Raw genomic sequence first — 16,170 nt, forward strand, 5'->3', positions numbered from 1 at the left:
ATTTCTGGAATCTGTGCGTGGTGTTCTTACCCCTTCTGCCAGGCAGCTTCTTTTGAGAGCGTTTACTCACACAGAGTGCATGGAGCACAGGACAGGGACGATCTGGTGGGGAATAAGCAGTGAGTCACCCCTGGAAGACTGGCCTGGCACAGAGACAGGGCCTGGAGGGAGGCCGAGGGAGAAAGTCGAGAGCCTGCTGCTGGGGCGTGGCTCCCTATTAAGTCGGTTTGCAGTCAGGCAGCCCTGGGAGCTGGACTCCCTGCTCTTAGGTCAGGGCTGACGGGGGCTTAAAGAGCTGATGAAGGAGTTCCCATCGTGGCTCAGAGGTAACGAACCCAACTAGTATCCATGAGGACATGGATTTGATTCCTGGCCTCACTCAGTGGGTTAAGGATCCGGTGTTTCCATGAGCTGTGGTGTAGGTCACAGACACGGCTCGGATGCCAGGTTGCTGTGGCTGTGATGTAGGCTGGCAGCTGCAGCCCCAGTTCAATCCCTCCCTAGCCGGGGAACTTCCATGTGCCCTGGATGCTGCCCTAAAAAGAATCCCGCCCCCCCGCAAAAAAAAAAAAAAAAGAAAGAAAGAAAAAAAAGAGCTGATGAAATGTGTGTGGCCATGCAGACCTCTGGGGTGGGCTTATTATGCTCAGGCAAGTGTTGGCCAGCCAGAGGATTTATGGGGCAATGAGTCACTGCCTGGCTGCCCTGGATTATCACATCCCTGCTTGAGACCTTAGGAATGAGTGTCTGATTTCTGTTCACTGATGCCACTCAGTCCTGGGCAGGGGCAGAAATCAGGAGAGTCTCTCGGATGTCCTGATTTCCCCCTCCCACCTTCACACCCCCACCCGCTTCCCAACTGCGGTCCCTTCCTCCCTCCTCTAGACCCTCAGGGTTCCTAAGGGGCCCTCTTGCCCTGGGTGTCCGCTGCCTTGGGGAGAGGGTCTTATGGCCTGTGCTATGAGCCTGGACTCGGGTGTGTAACTTGGACGTTGGAGGGGCCTGTGAGCACCCCGGGGCCCTCCCAGGCAACCACACACCTGCTCTCCTACTTCCACACCGTTGCTTGAGGTGTAATTCTGCCTGGAATGCCTGTATATGGCTGCCCTGCCCCAGATAATCTCGCAAGCCCACATGCGGCCTCACCTTCAGTATTTCCATTATGCCCTCAAAAGCTGCCTCCTCTGGTAAGCCCACCGAGATTGAGCCCAAGTGGAATTCCTGAAAATCCTCCCAGAGAACATTCTCTGCCTTTCTCCTGTTTTTTTTTTTTTTTTTTTTGTATAATAAATATTTGTTCACTCATTCAGGAAGTATTTATGGAGTACCTGCCAGGTGTCTAACACCAGGGACCCCAGGGACCCCCACAATCCTATGGGGGAGGGAGGCATGAAACAAATCCTTGCATAACTACAACTGCAGTAGCTCTACAGGGAGATCTGGCCCAATCCAAGGGTGCCAGGGAGGGCCCTGAGGTGACGACTGAGGAGAGACTGAAAGGGTGTACAGGGCCCACTGGGCAAAGGGGGCTTCCATTCTAGGCAGTGGCAACAGCCTGTGCAAAGGCCCTGTGGCAGGAAGAGCTGACAATTCCAAAAGTGCCACTGAAGCACCTGGGTCTGGAGCCCAGAGGGTAGATGATAAGGGCCTTAGGCCTTCATCCAGGAGCCCTGGGGCACTGTGAATGGGGGTAGAGCTGGTCAGTGGCAGATCTGATCTGCTTTTCCAAGGGTCCCTTGGGATGCCTTTGGAGAATGAATGAGGAGGATGGCAGGGTTGGAGGCAGCCAAAGCAGAGGGGAGGCACCTTTAGCTGCCTACAAACAGTCTGGGCTGCCTCTCCAGCTGCATCACGGGACCCTTGAGGGCAGAAAGCCAGTCCTTCTCCAGGCTCAGCACATGGCAGGGCTCAGGAAATACGCCCCGAGCCCTTGACCAGCCCCCTTCTCTAGCAAAGGAGTTTGGGTCCTAGAAATTGCTTCTGTGAGCTCCTGCCCTCTGTTTCTCCTGGCTAATCACTGGGCTGGCCCCCGTGACTGAGCAAAGTCTGAGCAATAAAAACAATGACAATGATGATGATAGTAGCTAATATTTTTACTATGTGCCGGGAAATGAGCTAAGTTCTTTCCATGCATGATCTCATTGACTTGTTACAACAACCTGTGAGGTGGCCACTGTTGTCCCCATTCTGCAGAAGAGGGAATAAACTCTGATAGTCAGGTCACAGGCCTGTGGCCCATAGCTGTTAAGTGGTGGAACCCTCCGCTGCCATGCCCCTTGGGGGAGGGGGAGGAAAGGAAAGACATTTGACCTGGGGATTCCTGGAGATTGAGGTGACCCTAGGACCTAAAGAGGTGTGGCAAATGGTGGCATTTCAGGTGCAGTGATGTGCGGGAGAGATGTTTGGGGTGGGGGTCTCCAGGTTTGGGTAGGGGCGGGGCCCCACACAGCAACCTGCCAGGCCTCCAGGCTCCCAAAAGCCACACGTTCAGGGAGCTGTGAAGACAGTTTTCAGGAGGTGAGAGAAGCAAGTAGGTCATCCTTGGACACCAGGTCCCTGGTCGTCCTCAGGGCACAAAGTGAGGCCCTGCCCACAGCAGGTGGGATTGTGGTGGCAACAGTGTGGAGCTGTTTTTTCCCCTTGGACCCAAGATCCAGGCTCCCGGGTTGGTGAGTTTAACCTGCCACTCTGCCTTCCTGCCATGGCTGTGAACGTTGAGCACGTGTTTGGCCTGGGTGTCAGCGTAATTCTGCAGGTGCCCAGTGACAGCTGACTATGTGTGTGTGTTTGTGAGCCTGTCTTCGTATAGCGGTATGCTTATTGGTGTGTTTCATGGTGGTGTATGTGTATATTTGTGCGTGTGCTGGTCAGTGTGCACATGTGTTTGTGTGTGCCTGTGTGTCTATGTGTGTGTATCTGGTGGTGCTGGGGAGACTTGTGTTTATACATGCATTTCTTTGTGGCTATGCCCTCTGTGTGCCCCATGCATGTCCTTAAACTTGGGTGTGTTTCTGGCCCTGGGTATTTCTCCATGTGAACATGTTTGGATGAGGTTATCCAGGCAATATTTTAATGCAGGAGTGATCTTTGAGTGTCAGGCTCCAGCCCTCTGCTGGTTCTCACGACCCTTGAATGAGTGGATTCTTTGTGTGTGACCCGAGCCATCTGGCTGCCTTCTCTGGGTAAGGTGGAGTGTGGGGGTCTTCCGTTCAAAAGAGAGCTGGCAGGGGCTTAGGAAGGGTTCAATGGGTACAGGGTGGCCTGTGAGTAGGTGGCCACCGGGAAGGCACCAACTTGATCCTGGCTTAAAATTTTTCCCCACTTTCACCTGTCACAGCTTCTGACATTCCACCATTATTGAGTCATTCCCCTACTCGGACTGTCTTTGATGGTCCATCCATCCCAGGGGAGGAGACCAGGGGTGCTTGGCAGCTTCCTGAGGGCAGAGCCCCAGGAAGAGGGAAAGAGGGCAGGAGGGATTGTGCATCTGAAGGACTTGGGCAAAGCCACCGAATTTTCTGGTAGCATTGGTGCCCGGTGTGGGAGAGGCCAACTATGGAAGGCAGCTGCTCTAGCTTTATGGTCACCAAATAGCAAGGCTGAAAAGAGTTTGCTGACCACCCAATCTAGCCCCTCATAATACAGATGGGAAAACTGAGGCCTGCAAAGAAGAAACATGGGGAACCTGGGAGGTTCTGGAAGTGTGCTGACATTGCAAAGTGCACTGGGCGAAGAGAAAGGAGACCTAGGTTCTGCCATGGTTCTCCTGCTGTCCTGCTCGGTGACTCTGCAAACGTCCCCCTGTCCTCAGGGCTTCAGGTGCATTGTCTATATCACGCGGGCAGTGGCCTGGCTGCCCCCTGTGGGACCTCCCAGCTCTCACCCCATGATTCTGGAAGCAGGACTCCTCACCATCTCAGCCCCTTCCCAGAGCCTGTGCCAGCATGGGGTGAGGCATCCCTTTCAGCCTGCCGAGGTGTTGGCTCTGTCTGCCAGCCTCTGGGCCTGGCAGGTCTGCTCTCCTGGGGCTGAGAGAGGTGGTGGTAGCTGATGGGATCTTCTCCTCCCTTTCCTGTTTATTTAGGTATGCTTCTGGCATTTGCACAGAGCCTCAGAAAGAAATTGAGAGACATGCCTGCTAAAACAGCCTCCTTCTTTGCAGGATGTCTGTTGGGGTACCTGCCTTAGAAATGGCCATGAGAGGAAGAGCTGGGCCTGGGCCGAGGGAGGACCATGGGGTTCTGCCTTCATCCTGAGCACTGCCTCAGGGGCCCGGGGTGGGCAGCCCAGGCTCTGCGGGAGTCAAAGACAGGTCAGGTGCACCCACCTGTCTGCAGTGACCTAGGGTCACTTTGTTAAAAGGGCGAAGGTGATGAAGGCAGGATTAAGGAGGCAGGACCAAATAGATGATGGAATTGGGTCCTGGTTGCATACCTGCTATGTGCCATTCATGGTGCTGAGGGCTTTACACTCAGGTGAGAAGGTGGCTTAGAGGCCAGTGCTGACATGTGACTCCCAGGTGCCCAAGTGGTGTTGCTAGAATGCAACCCCATGGCCCCTCAGATGCTACCTCCTAGGGGGAGAGCGAGGCTCATGTGAGGATGGAACCTGGCAAGTCACCCCTCCCTGGGCCTCCAGGTCCTAACCTGTGGTCCTAGGTGACAGCCCTGAGCTCAGGGGAAAGCCCATCTTCCCTTCTTTCCTCCCTTCACCAGGTCCAGCACGGTGCCTGGGGCTTGGGGAGGATGGGCTGAGCAGAGGTTCCCATTCTGGCCTTTTTTTTTTTTTTGTCTTTTTAGGGCCATACCCAAGGCATATAGAGGTTCCTGGGCTAGGGGTCAAATTGGAGCTGCAGCTGCCAGCCACAGCCACAGCCACAGCAATGCAGGATCTGAGCTGCACCTGTGACCTATGCCACAGCTTGTGGCAATGCTGGATCCTTAACCCACTGAGTGAGGCCAGGGATCAAATCTGCATCCTCATGGATACTAGTTGGGTTCCTAAGCTGTTGAGCCACAATGGGAACTACTCCCATTCTGGCCTTAGATGTGTTTGTGTGTATGCGTGTGTGTGTGTGTGTGTGTGTGTGTGAAAGTGTACAGGTGTAAAGGGGTCCCTACCCTGCCTGCCCCAGGGGCTAGAACTCTCTTGGTTTCCTTCCCAGCTCTACCACCTAACAGCTCTGCCACTCTCAACAGATGGCTTAAATTCTCTGAGCCTCTCTGTTTCCCCACTTGAAAACCCCAAACATCCTGAATGTAAGACATATGTCCTCAAGAAGATTCCCAAGAAGAGGCAAGGGGCCCTCTTGGGCCTCCCCTTCTGGGGCTGGAGAGGTATTCTGTGAGTGAGTGCCCCCCGCAGAGCCCTATAACTGGTAATTTATTATCAGCATCATCACTTGGAATTGATTGAAATGGTGAAGGAAGGAAATTCCTATTGTGGCTCAGCAGTAACAAGCCTGGCTAGTATCCATGAGGTTGTGGGTTCAATTCCTGGCCTTGCTCGGTAGGTTAAAGGATCCAGCATTGCTGTGAGCTTTGGTGTAGGTTGCAGACGCACCTCAGAGCTGGCATTGCTGTGGCTGTGATGTAGGCTGGCAGCTGCAGCTCCAATTTGACCCCTAGCCTGGGAACTTGCATATGCCCCAAGTGGGGCCCTAAAAAGCAAAGCAAAAAAAAAAAAAAAGAAAAGAAAAGAAAAAAGAAAAAAAATGGCAAACAAAGAAATCACATGTCTGGAATTCTGAAAGGCCTTTGAGAAAGTCGCCCAGGACTTTCTAGAGAAGCAGTGCTTTGGTCAAGGTCAGCATGGGGGAGAACTGGAGTGTCGGGAACGGGAATGGGGGTGCAGCCAAGAACTTGGGTCCTTCCAGCGAGAGACTTTCTTGCACTTTGGTCATTGACGTGGATAGAAGCCCAAGGGGCCTGTGGATCAGCTGGAGGGAGGATGTCCCCGTGGGCAGTGAGCTGTCACAGATCAGGGCACAGCCTACAAGGGTTGGGGGTGGTGACACCAGGCAGCAGCCCTGTGCAAAAGCTCCTGGTGCCTTAGTTGACCTAAGCGCAGTGGCACAGCTGCAGGGGAATGGGGCTGTGTTAGCAAAGGCAGAGCACCCCAACTGGGGAGGGGGCAGGCCTGGTCTCCTCAGACTGTGCAGGCGCCGTGCTGAGCTTTAGACATCAGTCCCTGAGCCAGTGAATGAAAGCTGAGGCCTCCACCTGAGGAGCCCCGCCCGCCCGAGCACTTTGAACCTCCCGAGTCTCTGTGAGGTTGCTTTAGAAGAAAGCGTCTGTTTAAAAGTTCAAAACTACCAAACTGAATGATATATTCTGTGGCTCCGGCATGCTTTTGCAAGCATGTTCATTCATTCACTAGGTGTGACACCAGCCCTGTCCCTGCTGCCAAGTTGCTTTCAAGCTCCTCTGAGAGCCTAGACAGACTCCTGCCTGTGGGGGTCACATACCTTCTCGGCCAAAAATCGGTGGTTGTATTAGAGCCAACAAGGGTAAAAATACTAATAAAGCTGGCAACTACTGTGTTTAGTTTCTTAGTATTTACCGCTTTACTCGTGATATCTTAACTCGTTTAATCCTTCCGCAACCCTACAGAGTAGCATCCTAGCCCATTTTACAGATAGGGACACTGAGGCTCAGAGAGGTCCAGTAATTTGCCCACAACTTATCTGAACTAAGATTTGAACACAAGTGGTATGCAAGGACTTGAGCTGGTCTGAGAGGTGTGATAGGTGTGTGTAGTCAAGGGTGGCTTCCTGGAGAAGATGGATAAAGAGCCAGGCCCTGGGGATGTGGAAAGGGGCTGGGTGGGTGGGTGGGGGGTTGCCCAGAGCCCTCTCTGTCCTACTTAGTCATCACTGCATCCCCCACCCATTTCACAAATTGGTGAGGGGCCGTGCCTACCATCTCAGCAGCGGTGTGTGGAGCTGGACTTGTGTCCTGTTTGCCTGCCTTCGGCTCCCAGCTCTCAGCCACTGGGCTGGCAGTGGGCTCTATCACCAGAAGCATGGAGAACCCCATTTTACCCAAAGAAGAGATATGATTTGTCCACTGCCCCTCCCTAAAGATCGACTTGGGTCGAGAACAAAATTTTCTGAAGGTCGGTCAGTCCCTCTTCCTGAGTTCAGGACTGCAAGCTGCCTGTAGAAATCACTTCCTGGGACCTCCCCCTGAAGGGACAGGAGAAAAGGCTTGTCTCCCTTCATCCAGGGCTGCGTGAGGAGCCACCCTTGTCCCTCCACCCCATGAAGGAGGTCAGTAAGCAAGCTGCGAGGCAGGGCAGGGCAGGGAACTGGAGTCTGGGGTCTTTGATTAACGTTGCTCTGTGACCTTGGGAAAGACCCTACCCGCCTCTGGGCCTTATTCATCCTTGTAATATAGTCTTTTGGAATCTGAGTCCCCATTCGGGGGATCAGGAGCATTTGTTGAGCCTCCATACGTAGAGCCCTGAGCTGGGTCTGCTGGGGTGCACAGGGTCCTTCAGGGTGGACATGTGTGATGTGGCCGGGGGCTAACAGGGGTTTTCCCCATTGCTCTAAAGACCTACTCTCCCAGTGAATCTGAGCTCCCTGTCCTTTTGCTATTCTGTACACTGCTCACCTCACAGTGTTCATGGCAGTCTTGGTCATTGTGTCTTGCACATAGTCGGCTCTTTACGGATGGCGAATGAGTGAATGTTATAGAGAGTTTGAGTCCCCAAGGTCACGGTCAGGATGACAGGTAATGCTTAACAGAGGAGCACTGAGTGATGGGTGGGGATGGGGATACGTGTCCCACTCACCCTCCTCGAAGGAAGAAAACTTTTTTGTTTTTTAAACTCAGGAGTAGGCTGAAGCTGTCCATATTGCTGCATAAGAAGCTCCATAAATTGTGAAACGTGCGTCATGGTTCTTGGTACCACGAAAATGTAAAAGTTGTGAAATCTTCAGCAGTATAGAAAATAAAAGCCAAGAAAAAGTAGAAGCCCATTGGGGGAACTGGCTTGACAATAATACCTGTGAGAGAAGAACCCATCCAATTTAGCCAGGTGCATCTCCACCCCACCCGCAAACCTGGCAAGAGGCCGAGATTGGGAGAGCCCAGAGCTTATTCGGAGTGTAGGTCCCTGCCTTTGAGCTGTGTCTCCCAGAGGGCCTACCGTTCCCTGGGCCTGCTACCCTTTGTGGTCTCTCTGCATTAAGCCTTGTCCTGTCTGTGGGTCACCCCTCTGGAGCAGCCCTCCCCCCACCCCTAAGAGATAGGTGTTGAACTGCAGCTGATTAAAGTGCACTGATGAAAGTTCCCATCGTGGCTCAGTGGTTAACGAACCCGACTAGCATCCATGAGGACGCAGGTTTGATTCCTGGCCTTGCTTAGTGGGTTAAGGACCCAGCGTTGCCGTGAGCTGTGGTGTAAGCTGCAGATGCGGCTCGGATATGGTGTTGCTGTGGCTGGGGTGTAGGCCAGCTGCTACAGCTCCAACTCGACCCCTAGCCTGGGAACTACATATGCCACAGGTGCAGCCCTAAAAAAACCAAAATTAAATAAAGTGCATTGATGGGTAATACCAGGCTACAGAGGTGAGAGGTGTCTGGACTCCCCTGCCTGGGAAGGCCCTCTGAATGAAGTGGCATTTCAGCTAGGCCTTGAAGGATGTGCAGAATTCTGACAGCTGGCCACAAGCATAGGAATGGGAGAGATTGAGTTGGGGGGAGGGGAGTAAGGGCAGAAAAATGAGAAAAGGGAAAGCTTGAAGAGGGTGGGCAGAAGAGGGAGGTCTTATGGGAAAAGCTCTGGCATGAGACAGGCCTGCCTGGAAGCTGTGTGTCCTTGGGTGAGTCATTTCACCTCTCTGAGCAAGGTTTCTTCATTTGCAGAAAGAGATAATGTTTCTCTGTCATTTCTGTTTGTGTGGGTAACATGAGGTGACATGTACAGCCAGCGTTTGCCCTCATCGTGTCTAGGGTGCTAGGGCCAGAGCAAGGTCAGATCCAACAAGGGCGTGGCCTATAGCAAATGTCCAATTCTCTTCCCAGACCAGAGAGAGGGCTGCCAAGCCAACCCTTTATTGTGTGATGGATGAATGCAGTGTTCGGATTGTGTACAACATTAACTTCCAAATGAGTTACTTTCCCATTTCCCTCTGTCTTCATGTTACCTGGAATTGAGGCTGGAGTGAGGGAGTCCCCAGAATCCCTCTCAGGCAACTCCACCAGGAAGGGAATCTCCCTTCCCTAGCTTTGCTCTCCCTCCAACTACCTGAAGGTTCTAGGTCCAGAACACCCCAGGCTGTGGCTCCTTGAGCCCCCAAATCCATCCCATTACCTGTAAAGGGAGCACTGGTTCGAGCTGCTGTACTGCATGCTGTCTCTTCCTTAGACTGGGAGCTCTGGGGGCTGGGCCCGGCATATCAGCGCAGCCTGACAAATGGACGAATGGCTTGAATGCGGGCTCTCCAGGCTGAGGTTTGCCACAGTCCTCCCAGAAGCGGCCCTTGCCTGCCATGGGTCATAAATGAACCAGGCAGCGGTCCCTCCAGAGAAGGTCCAGGCTTCCCTCAGACTGGTTCCAAATCTGGAAGCATGCAGGGGGAATACTCAGCAAACCCTTCAGTCCCTTGGTCTCAGTCTGAGCTAGGTCACTCTGTCCCCAAGGTGGTTGCCCCTGCTGAGGTACAATGGTTCCAGGCAAAGGGCTCCACCCTGAGGGCCTGTGACAGTCACCAGCGAAAGGCAAGATGCCCAGGTTAGGGATCCAGGTGGGCAGGGTACTACCAGGTGCCGAGCTGGCCAGCCGTTCCCCAGAGGACCAAACGCCTGCTCCAAGAGCCTTAGTTTCCCCCATCTGTGCAACCAGGGCTGAGAACACCAACCTCCTGGGTGGAGGAAGGCGCTTTGGCAATCCTGGACGGGGTGGGTAGGGGGCGTGGATTCTTCCAGGTGGATGGGGGTGTGACCTCCTTACAGTAAGAGGTGAGGGGGCTGCAGCTGCAGAGGCCCGGGGTGGGGGGGGGGGTGTCCCCTCCCCTCCGCAGCCCCGCCCCCCTCGGCCCTGAGGGGCTCCCTCCGCCCCCGCGCCTGGGGGGCTCGGGCGTCCTCGGTCGCGGCCGGCGCGGCTCGGCTCGGCGTCGCCATGGCAACAGCGGCTTAGGGGGCGGGGGCGACGTGGCGGGCGGGCAGGCTGGCGGCGTGGGGTGGGCTGGGCCGCGCTGCGCGGGCCGGGCCGTCGGCGCTCGGTCGGCGGGCGGGCGGAGCGGGCAGCGAGCTGCTGGGGCCGAGCCCGAGCCCGCGCCCGCCCTCGGCCGCTCGGCCGCCCGAGCCAGGGCGCGGGTCCCGCGCGGGTCCCGGGCCCGCCGGTGCCGCGCTAACCCCGCCTCCCCTTCCCCCTCTTGTCGCCCCGCGCGCAGGGCTTCCTCAGCCGCCGCCTCAAGGGCTCTATCAAGCGCACCAAGAGCCAGCCCAAGCTGGACCGCAACCACAGCTTCCGCCACATCCTGCCGGGGTTCCGGAGCGCCGCCGCCGCCGCCGCAGCCGCCTCCGCCGCGGACAATGAGAGGTGAGCCCGCCGCCGCCGCCGCCTGGTCCGGCCTCCGCGCGCCGCCGCCCCAGGATGCGCCCCGGAGGGCGCGGGGACAAAGCGAGAGCCCCGGCTGGGGCGCGCTGTAAGCGTGAGGGCACCCCACGCCACCCTCCAGCAACTTGTGGGGCCACCTCGGACGGGGTGGAGGGCGCGACGGGAGGACCCTCCTCTCTCTCCCCCGAGGGTGAGGACTGGGTGACCCAGCCGCGGGGCGAGGCCGGGCGGGAAGTGCCCTCACCAAGAAGTCCTCGCCTCGCCGAGGTGGGCATTGTTTCCAGGGCGGTGCGGTGCCCGGGGCTGGGGAAAGAAGTGGCACCTCCACCCCAGGATCCATCCCCCTGCCTCTGGAGCCCTTGGGCGTCCGATACAAAAGGCATTTTCGGCTGGGTTTTGCGGGGACCCAGCGGTGAGGAAAAGGGTGAACATCTGGAGGGGAGGAGCAGCAGGGGGCTGGGCCGCTTAGGGGGCACATCTGTTCTAAGTAGGGCGCGTGCTCCGCTGGGGGCTGGGGCGAGCGGAGCGGGCAGTGCTGGGGCCCTGAGCTCAGGGGCATTGCTTGAGGCCAAGGAAGAAGGGCCTCATCCTCTCCAGCCTGGGCAGCTGCTTCCCTCCCTCACCTCTCCACTCCCAGGGGTGTCTCCTATTCCCGGTTTCCTTTTCCTGGGCAAGCCTGGAGCAGGTGTGGAAATTCCAAGGGGAGGTGGCTTGTGGGGCAGAAGAGCAGAGGGAGGAGATGGTTCAGCCTGCCAGGAGTCACTGGCAAGGAGCAGGCTTCAGCTCGCAAGGGCAAGCCATCCTGTCTGCGTCCGGGGGCACTGGGCGGACACAGCCTCTCCGGGCCCAGGTCCTCCTTCTCCAGCTGTACTAGCCCGGCACCTTTCTACTTGGGCACAGGCATGGCGATGAATTCTGGTGCCAGTTAGAACGTGTCCCTGCTCAGCTAAGTGGAGGTGAAGGAACAGGCAGGCACCAAGGAGCCTTTTCAGCATTCAGCCCCCACATCTGAGGCCCCTGGCATCTGCCTTCCTTCATAGGGCTGTGCCCCTGTGTATGATTGGTAGGTTGGCACTCCCTGTTGGAGAGGCACAGGTAGAATGAAAATGTCTCTCCCCTCCCCCTTGGTTCCAGCAGGCAGAGGAGTACAAGTTATAGCCCAACTCCCGCCCAAGGTTGAGTGACTGTTTAACTGACCCCTAGCATTTTCTGGAAGAGTACCCCTTCCGCCCTCCAGGAGGATTACCAGACCTTTAATTTTTATCAGCCCAGAACTACTCTCTCTAGGGCATCCTCACCTCTGCCTGCAGCTGGTTTCCTGCCCCAGCTGCCAAGCTCAGCTTGAGGCAGGACCCTCAGCCTTTCTCTGATGGCCCTGGTGCCCCAGGGGACCAGGCGTTCCCTGGCAGCAAGATTTAGCCAGGCCAGAGCTCAGCGCTGGGTGCAGCCACTGCGTCTTTGAAAATCTCCATTCCCATCTTTGTTATTGTCTGGGCGGCAGGCCACCGGGTTCGCTGCCTTCCTCCCTCTGCCCGGCCCCTTCCTCCGGCTTTCTCCCCCAGGAACATGCCCTTCTCTGCGCTCTCCTTGATGGGGGTCAGGACCCTCTGCACCCGCATGCGGGGCCTTGTGTACGTACCCCGTTTTGTGTGCATGCATGTTGGTTGTCTGGGGAGCAGGAGAGACAGCAGGCGGTCCGGCCTCTGAGTGTGTCTGCCCTCCCGGGAGCAGACAGCGTGCGTGCTGTGTTGCCGTGTTTACCTCCCTCCAGCGGGAAGGCTGCACTGAGAAGCGGGCGAGCGCTCAGCCGGCAACCCTTGGCTGGAGGTCGGGGCATGGCCGAGATGGCCTCAAGCGGGTCCTGCCCAGCTTGGCCTCAGGTCAGCTTTGCCACATGCTGAAGGGGCGCGGAGTCAGGGGTAGAGAGTAGAACTACAAGACTGTAGATGACTGTTTCTAGAAACGGTGATAAACGGTAGCAGTTGGAGCAGAAAGTCACTGGCAGTGGTGTGGAATTGTCTTATTAATTTTCTAGAAACAAAATCTGGCTTGGTGGCTTCTCTGGCAGAGGAAGGGAGCCCGGATTTCCCACGGACAGGCAGAGAGACTGAGTTTGAAATCCTTTTACCCAGTCTTAGGTTTTGCTCGGACTGGGGTCTCCTGATTTGCCGCTTTGCTTAGAAATAGATTGATTGGGGCTGCTGATGGGAAGGACGGGCAGCCCCCAGAGGCGTCCTGTTCGGAGCTGAGTGAGTAAAACCAACTACGGAGACCCCACCCCACCCCTAAGCTCATGGTCAAACCTGGCTGGGTGGAGAGGCGCCTCCCCCGAGGCTGACGTGGGGTGGTGGTGCTGGTGAAAACTGGAAGGGCTGAACGGGCTATCTTTGGCTTGGCTTGGCAGTGAGGAGGGGGTTGAATTCCTGGCTCCGTGGGATCCCACTGGGCTGCCATGCCTCTTCCTGGGAATCGGGTAAGTGCAGAGACAGCAGCCTTAGCGAGGGGATGGGTGAAGGGAAGTGGGGGTGGCAGTCTCTCTGGTGGCATCCCCGTGTGGAGAAGGAGCACAGGGTACTCGGGGCTGGGGGCGGCCACTTGGGTTGTGACTCTGGATGAATCCGTCTGCTTTATGGCTGCTGAAGTGGCTTTGTTGCATGCTTTCTGCCGTGCTCTGCCAACTGCTGTGTTGAGGAGGTTATTTTTTGCGCTGGGATTCTCTCATCTGGAGGTGGGAAACCAGTTGGTTCTGTTCTGGGATCTTTCAGCTCCCAGGGAAAGGAGTCTGCCCCAGGTTGGAGATGCTGAGCTTGGCTGATGCAGGGAGAGGGCTGCTGTGCAGTTGTGAGGCTGGGGTCAAGCCAGCCGGGGCTCAGTGGGCACACCAGGGCCACAGGACATGTTTGAGCCTTTGTACATATTCCCCTGGGAACAGCCTGGGGAAGGTTCTCAGCCCGTCTCCAAGATTGCTGGGCCCCTCAACATTCATTTCTTCTTTGGAGGTTTTGGAAATAAGCACCAAGGACAGGTAATCATTTCCCCTGGATAACAGGCATGAATGCTGCTCAGACTTCCAGGTGAAAGGTGTGCTGGCGAAAGCATTTTTGTTTTGCAGGCTGGAAATGTTCCTGCTTCATTTACAGGGCTGTTTTAATGTTGGTAAAAGCGATCTCGGATGTGGTGTTTCTGCCTTCCCAGAAGATAATTTCTGAGTCACTCATTTATTTATTAATGTTCCCGAGTAGCTAAGAGGGTCAGCTGGCAGTAATGTGCTTTCCTAGTATCTTCTTCCTGATAGTGTTTCTGGGTGACTCGGGCCCTCCACACAGGCGGGCAGCCAGGTGCAGGTGTGCGAGGCTGCCGGGTGCACCCTGAGATCGAGTACCCCTTGCAGGGAATGTGTGTGTTGCCCGGAGTTCCCACACCTGCAAGTTACTCATGGTAGGATTCCACGCGGTGTCAGACTAGGCAGGGAGGGCATTTGGAAGTGGGGGCGGGGCCTTCCAGGGGCCCTGGACTGGCCCTGGGTAGGCAGGGATCCTCCGTTCTGCCCCTTCGGGTGAGGTGTTCCTTGGAGTGGGGAGAGGAAGCTTGATGAGCAACAGGGAAAAAAATGGAAGGTGGGATCTGTTTTCCTGCTTTGGCTGCTGACAGTAGGTGCAGGAGGGCTGGGCACCCAGGCCTGGGTTTACTCCACTCTCTCCCTCCCTCCTGTAGACAGGGCGTGCCTGGTCCTTTCCGCCTTCCCTTGGTGACGTCAACATGATTGTGCAGCTTAGACGTCTCTGGGAGTCATGGGAAGCTTGGTGTTCCTGAGGCAAGCCACTTAACCTCTCTGAGCCTCAGTTTGCACATCGGCAGAATGGGCCCGATGATAATAATGTTGTTGCAAGTGTTAATATATTCAGCATGTATTCGGTAGAAAATGTCTGTCCTGTTCAATGCTGTTACCTTAGCAACTAACACTGAGTCTTGCACATTTCTTAAACGTTTCTAAAATTTTATTAAGTACATAATAACATGTGAGAGGGGTTAGACTAGCATGTTGTAGGTTTTCACGACATGGCAGTTAATACTGGCAGGGGAAAGTCCCTTCATCTTGGTAAACCTCGGCTTTCTCATCTCTGGTATGGGAACAGTTACATATCTGTATGCAGTGTTGTGAGTTCAAGAGAGATGGCAGATGTTTCTGTCCCTCATGTGGTGAAAAGGGCTGGACAGAGGATCATTTTTTTTTTTTTAATCATTCATTTTTATTCTTCAAACCTTATTTTTCAGACTTACTGTTTTTAGTAGATTTCACATTTCTCCAGAATAAAAAAATCATCTTATCATTTACTATCCTGAATGACTCTTCAACTTTTCACGTTCCTTTCTTTGTGATGATTCTTTTTTTTTTTTTTTTTTGCTGTTTAGGGCTGCACCTGTGTCATATGGAGGTTCCCGGGCTAGGGGTCCAATCAGAGCTGTAGCTGCCGGCTTACGCCACAGCCACAGCAACATTAGATCCAAGCCACGTCCGCAACCTACACCACAGCTCATGGCAACACCAGATCCTTAACCCACTGAGCAAAGCCAGGGATTGAACCTGCAACCTCATGGTTCCTAGTCAGGTTTGTTTCCGCAGAACCATGAAAGGAACTCCAGAGAATCATTTTTGCTTTGAACACAAGGAACAGCAGATCAGAATGACCCTTGTTCTTGTCTACCCCTGTGAAAGCAAATCTCTGCTATGTCTGTTTTAAAAATCGATCTTAAAAGTTCACTGTTCCATCTGATGTTCGGGCCATACTTTTTAAAAAATAATTTAGACATTTAGGTTATGTCTAGCTTTTCCTTGTTAAAAACAATGGCCGATATTTAAATCCTTGACTATGCATCTTGGTCTACATCTGTGATTGTTTCTATGGGATAAAGCTGTAGCATTACTAGGTCAAAGAATACGAACAGTTTCAGGTTTTTGATTAAAATGCCTCCCACGGAAAGCCTGTAGCAGTTGAGTCTCCTTCAATGATTTTTGAAGGTGCTCACCTGTTTTCCTTACACCTTTAGAAACAGTGGGTGTCATCATTAAAACAATCTCTGTCATTTGTATAGGCGGAAAAATGGCATTTCTTTGTTACTTGCGTTTCTTTGCTTGTTAGTGATTGAACCTTGTTTTCCTGAGTTTAATGGCCAGCAGTGATACTGCTTTTTTGGATCTTGTCTATTCCTGTCCTTTGCCTTCTGGACGTTCTGACAAGCCCCTTGCAGGATTCTTGGTTGTCCTGTTTGGCCTTCCTCACCTCTGAGAGTTCCCACGTAGGTGGATCTTTGTTAAATGGGCCTCTGCCTTCCAAGCGGTTATAGCGGCGGATTCATTAATTACCTGCAAGGAAGGCTCCCCCCACCCCACCCCCCGCTCTCCATAAGGGAATCAGATTTAATTCTTAATCCGATAATTATCATAAGGAGGCCTGGCATTTGCACAGCACTTTGAGAGGCCTTGGCCGTACAGAATAGGTAGGCGGTGTAGGGGCTGTTAGATTTGGGAAAACTGAGGCACACCGTTAAAGGTGTGCAGGTGGGCACATCCCAGAAGCCAGGCCTCAGGACCACGTCCCAG

General features: G+C 54.6%; 1 protein-coding gene across 1 annotated transcript in view; it reads left to right on the plus strand.

The window, feature by feature from the left end:
* DAB2IP (DAB2 interacting protein) overlaps positions 1-16,170 on the plus strand; it is a 127,171-nt gene that overhangs the window by 35,870 nt on the left and 75,131 nt on the right. The window contains 1 exon segment of the mRNA XM_047768317.1: positions 10,402-10,550. Coding sequence (XP_047624273.1) covers positions 10,402-10,550 — 149 coding nt within the window.

The sequence above is a fragment of the Phacochoerus africanus genome, chromosome 2, assembly GCF_016906955.1.
Source record: "Phacochoerus africanus isolate WHEZ1 chromosome 2, ROS_Pafr_v1, whole genome shotgun sequence".
Lineage (NCBI taxonomy): Eukaryota > Metazoa > Chordata > Mammalia > Artiodactyla > Suidae > Phacochoerus > Phacochoerus africanus.